The sequence below is a fragment of the Agrilus planipennis genome, unplaced genomic scaffold, assembly GCF_000699045.2.
Source record: "Agrilus planipennis isolate EAB-ADULT unplaced genomic scaffold, Apla_2.0 scaffold17, whole genome shotgun sequence".
Classification (NCBI taxonomy): domain Eukaryota; kingdom Metazoa; phylum Arthropoda; class Insecta; order Coleoptera; family Buprestidae; genus Agrilus; species Agrilus planipennis.
The window spans coordinates 68,792-74,657 of NW_020439021.1; the positions used below are offsets into that span (position 1 = coordinate 68,792).

The 5,866-nt window shown below is 28.1% G+C and overlaps 1 protein-coding gene across 2 annotated transcripts in view; it reads right to left on the reverse strand.

The window, feature by feature from the left end:
• LOC108744388 (platelet-derived growth factor receptor alpha) overlaps nt 1-3,391 on the reverse strand; it is a 7,258-nt gene extending 3,867 nt beyond the window's left edge. The window contains exons 1-7 of one of the 2 annotated variants that reach the window (XM_025976344.1): nt 3,047-3,391; nt 2,086-2,278; nt 1,548-1,602; nt 1,297-1,455; nt 1,118-1,228; nt 388-491; nt 168-300 (exon numbers count right to left, since the gene is read on the reverse strand). In XM_025976344.1, the coding sequence (XP_025832129.1) occupies nt 168-300; nt 388-491; nt 1,118-1,228; nt 1,297-1,455; nt 1,548-1,602; nt 2,086-2,136 (613 nt within the window). In that variant the 5' untranslated portion in view covers nt 2,137-2,278; nt 3,047-3,391. Of the gene's footprint in view, nt 1-167; nt 301-360; nt 492-1,117; nt 1,229-1,296; nt 1,456-1,547; nt 1,603-2,085; nt 2,279-3,046 lie in introns of both variants that reach the window. The other variant, XM_025976343.1, reaches the window with a different exon arrangement.
• Nucleotides 3,392-5,866: the final 2,475 nt, after the last annotated feature.

Here is a 5,866-nt window from a genome sequence, read left to right on the forward strand (position 1 = left end):
TTACAAACCTATATACAATGGATTATATTATTTATATTTCTAAATTGGAATGAGCCACCCCAATAGGAATAATAACGTTTGGATAAAAATATTATATATAGAAAATACCTCAAATTATACAAAATCCTACGTATAATAAATAATTAATAATTTAATTTTTTATTTACCGGGTACACTGTAATTACTTGTTTCGATGTGCATTTCACCTGTACAATGGGCAGAAATTTCAACAGAATAAGTGCAACCAGGTTCGATCTCCGTAGTGTGAAGATAATACGGTAAAAGCATATTTGTTATATTCTGAAATTAAACGGCATTTGTTTTTAAAATTATTTAAATTCACCTGCAGTATATAATTACAGCAAGAAATAAGAGTAAATTACCCACCCCATCTTCTAGATTAGATTCCAAATAGTTATGTGGAGAGCAGGAGAAATCGTCGATTGATTGTGGCAGTATTTTAAAATCATAATACAACGGATTACAAGAATCTAACAAAACAAAAAAGAGTAATTATTTTATTAATTAGTATACTCCTAATACAGCCAAAACACCATAACTCGAAATGTTCCTAAAGTTATCCTGGATTTTAGGGTATTTACTGATTTATAATGATGTGAGGACGCAATGTGCGTTAGAGAGGTAGATTCTTGGTATCTTTAGTAAAGTTAAGCCTATTAAGGGTTAATTTCTACTCTACCTATGTACAATAACAGTACCTAGTGAAACTTTATGAAGGCCTAATTTTTACTATTAATTTCGTCCACGTCTAACGTCATGTCTAACTATTTATAAATAAGATAACTGTTATAATCAATAAACAGTCAATAAGTGTAGTCCAAAATAACCCTCTCTCATCCAAATTGGTCCAGCTGTTTCGCAACAAAATTTGACGCATTAAACATAACAATAACAGATCGAAAATAATTTACCTATTGCCAAACAATTTGGAATTCTCTTTGAGACATTTTGGCGCTTTTTTGTAACACAAATAAACTTTTAAACCTTATTTGGGCTCTGTTTTTTGTGAAAATCGAATTTGACTTTCTCTCTCCTGGAGATTCGAGATGTTTTCACTATTTAACACATACATATACAATTTTAAATTAAGTCTTACCAGATGGCTTGTCCCATGATATATTTAACTGTATTATTTCTAAATCGTCATTAAAATGAGAGGTCACCCTTACATTTCTAATTGGGGAGAGCAGGGACTTGTCGTTTGTTTCTAAAAAACAATTCAGTTTTTAGCATTTGATTATTTTTAAATAGTAAAGCTGGGTGTTGTATTTGTACCTTTCTCAGGATTATTATATTGAATATCATCAATATTTAACCACGTTTCTTTTTCTTCATATTTGTATTCTTTGTTATCACCTAAATTATTTTTAATATCAGTCTTATAAGTGGTATCAGTTTTTTCAGTTGATAATAATACTTCATCTTCAATGTATTCTAAAAAAATAGAATATGTATGTATTCTTAAAATCAAAATTCAGTATATGAATTACGTATATGCATATTACATTATGAATAAAATAAGTTACCTGATGCAAGTTTTTTCCCTAAAAATTGCTTTTTATCTGATGTTTGTGAATGTGCCTATAATGTAAATAAGTAATAATTAAAAATTTGCTTGTCGATTGCGAATGAGCGTTAAATATTCAAAAATGTATCTGTTGCTATCTGTTTGTTATTGTAAATACAATATGCTTTCGTTTACTAGATATTTTCATTAAAATTAACTGATAAGGCATGAGCGATTGATTATAGATAAGATGTTATTTGAATTTGACGAACACATATCACGCGATTTAACGGATTTTCAATAAATATTTTTGTTGGCAATTTTGTAATCATCTTCTTAAGATGGTATACAACATTTGAATTCATAAAGTCACATTACAAGACTATACAAAAAAGTGACTGCACTAAATTCACCGTTAATAGGTTGAAGCTCGGCCAAATAACTTTCTTTTCTGATAAATAGATATATTGACATCTTTTTGAATTTTGTGTTATCGTTAGAAGAAACTATCAAAGGTAAAGTGGTAGCACCTTTTAGGTTTAATCTAAATGATATACCTTCAATACAATGTGGAAGAGAATGCAGCAGGATATAACAATTTTCTTCATCCCTTTTCTGGTATTTTCGTGATCATAATCTCTTTAGTTTTCATAAGAAAAATCGTTGCGAAACTTTTACGTTTTACTCTTTCAGTTTCTTTTTTTAACCAAGATAATACGCCACTTCGGAACAACTGACGCTGTGAAAACTCTAGGACAGGAAGGACAAGGAAATTAATTTTTATCGACTTATTTATAAACAAGCTAAATATTGACTTTCTGTCAATGTTGATCATTCACCACAATAAGATAATTAGACTTTCGTCATTTCAATTTATTAAAAGTAGCATCGTTTATTCAAGTATACAGGGTGACAATAACTATGATAACCTTTCACCAAACAAACCGCCATTTTTATTACAACCCGAATTGCATTTCCATTGTTATATCTTCAAATAAATTTAGAAAAGAGAAAACAAATGTACCGACTAAAATACTGAAAACATTCTTTTACTCTGAAGACGCTTGGTATTATTTTTCAACTAATTAAATACACTTTAATTTTTGTCTTTGTATATCTTCAATTAATTGTAAAATGTTATCTTCAAAGAAAGCTTTGCAACAAAAGTAGGGTTTGGAATGTTGTAAAGACAATTTTTTCCTGAAAAACCTTCACTGACAATTTAGATTCACATTCATTTGTGTCCTTGTTTCATAAAATAATTATAAAAGACATTTAAGAAGTTTCATTGAAACATTGAAAATTTTTTACTCATAATTAGAAGAAGCTTTCTTGTTTTGGTTTTCCAACTTAATTTTGAAACTTTGTCACGTTTATATGAAGAGTTTTCAATAAAACATGAAGTGTTTTTCATAAAATTTGTTTATCGATAGTGTGCGTTCTTATCTTTGGGTAGGTTTTTGATTTTATAAGAGTTGATAATCAAATTTAAAAGATTTAGTAAAATATACTGCTTACCTTACAATTTTCGAAAAAGTCAGTCTTACAAAGGCAATAATAAAACCTGGTAGAACCTTTCAAACACGCACTCCAACCACTGTTACATTACCTTTTTTTTGTGTAGTTTGTACTACAAATGATTTTTTACGTTAAAAGCATTATTTTCACTTATTGCCACAAAATTCATAAACACGCTGATTATAAGTAGTCAGCGAGTGATAATTTTTTTGTTAAATATTAGCGAAACAGTTTGTCGATGCTACTAACGATTACCGAGTGATTTAAATAAGTTCTTGGCACATGATATCCCTTTAATGCGCGAAAGTTGTACTTTATTTGTTCACTTCTCAGTCAGATATGATATACGATGCATGATAACTACACGATCAGAAAAATCGACTTAATCAGTAACATTTTTAACGAAGGCGATTAATAAATTTCAAGATAAAAAATTAAAACAAATTTACGTCTCAGAAACAATTGAAAATTATTTGTTCAACAAAAATTATCTTATATATATTTTGGTACATATATCGTAAGAACGAATCCATCATGTTTGTCATTACTTTTTCTAGAGTATGCTGAAATTATCGCTAATAGATTACTGTGAGCGTAAGGTATCAGGATGGATTGTAAAGTTAAATCTCTTGTAACTAATGTTAATATTAAGGTAAAATTCGCGTCATGCTACACTTTTAACAATTGCAAAATTTCTAAAATGCTTAGTAAAAAGATACTAAACGTAATTCTATAAAACTTCTGAAGAAGTAACTGTGTGGCATCTGACTTTTGAAGAAGCTACAGCGTGGCAAAACAATATTTTTAAGTGAAATTCACAAGGGCCTTTTATTTTGTTGTCTTTCTTAATTTTGTTTGATGAACCAGACGAGTAAAACATTAAATTTATGCATATATGCCGAGATGAAATTTATAGTTTATTCTTAGACCTTTTTATGACTCTGAGTGCTTCAAGAACTTAAGTAGGTTTGTCAATAAAGATATTTTCAGTTCAATGTTGAGGTCTACTACTACAGATATGCGTACAACTGTTTAGGTACATATCTTGTTAACATGTGTTGTTAGAATGTTTATTTATTTTATATACATAGTCGTCAAATATTTACCCTTGTGATCGTTTGCCGCAACTGCCTACTGAAATTAAACAGTTTATTGTAGGTAGCCCCTCTTGTGACAGATGTAAATTTATTTTCTAAATAATTAAATTTCATATTTAAGTACCTATTGTTTTTGTCCATCATAACAAAATTTCATTGGATGATTTTACTTACCTACGTTGTATAATAAAATCAGCAACTAAATAGAAATAAGTGTATAAAATTAATTTTCTTAAAATTCATTCAAACAAGTATTTATAATTCACGTTTTTGAAGGGATAATTCAAAACTGGTACGTTTTCTGATTGTTTCCGAGGTTCTATTTTTCTTTTTTTGTTTTTTTTTTTTTTTAACAGAGGGCGTTTAATTAGAAATAGGCGAGATAAGTTGGTAGGACACCTTATAAAATATGAAGAGTTCGATGGAGAGTTATTAAAGAGGAATTAAAAAGGGCAGAGGGTAAAGTTATTAACATACACATAGGAAGTGCAAGAAAAGTTATTTCGAAACTTCCCCTGTATATCATAAGCAAAATCGTTTCTGAAATGATCGGCGGGAACGATTATTGACGATTTGTTTGTAAACTTTTCTATATCTTTTAACCATTTATTGAATGGTAGATCGGATTCTAGCTGCTCTCCGTCATGATTAAGTCTATAACTTAACAAGCAATTAAGTGTGACCCTTAAGGCAAAAATATAATAACATCCATTCTACTCAGAATAAATTAATATTTATCAAAAAAGAAATAATTAACAAAAGATATAAGATATTACTAATTAGTTATTTCATTTTTCTACATAAAAAGCTGTACTTTTTGAAATTTTAAATATTCGTCTATAATTTCCGATACTTATCGTATTTTTACATAAATAAAAATCTTACTTAAAAGATATTTGTGTTAGGTTGTTAGCTCTTTTATTAAGTGAATTATCATTGTCTGTTTCCCAGCTGATATTGAGGAATTCTGATGTAATTTGATTAACTTCAAAACTAATTATCTTTGGTGCTAAATTGATGCATTTGCATATTTTTCCGACACATTCTGAAAATAAAAAAGCAATGAAGATTAGGTAACAGCGATGGATACGAAATAATATAAAAACTTATCATGGAATGTTGATACTTTCCTCGTGTAGGTACCTATTATAACAAAAATTTACAAAACATTTTTTTTTTTTCAACTTTTTTGTTTATAAAAAGTTGTAGTTATTTAGCAAGTAAATGGTACCGATGAAAAGGAATAAATACCTACTAGAGTAGAAGATAAGATAAACAAATAAATCAAAAATCAAATTTCAATTAGATGTTCCAACATTATGTTGCGATTACCAATATTATTTATTGATTATGATAGAGATAGATTCAATTTTTATGATATTTAACATAGTTTTAAGTGATATAATTTTACATGATAAATATAATTATCCACTTGTTATTTCTTGCTTTATTACAGAACTATGAAAGTATTTTAGAATTTGATATTAAACAATATAACCAATGACTGTTTAAAAAGGTTAAAACTTTTATATTTTATTAGGTGTGTCCCCATTTCCGTTTATTATTTATTGAAATTAGAAATTTCGAATTATTATTATTTATCTAGTTAATCTTACTAGTCTTTTTTAGAGTATGAAATTATTTATGTTTGCGATTAAACTTGTAAGTAATTATACAGTATATGCAGTTGTGAGGACTTGCAAATAAAATTTGAATTTCCACA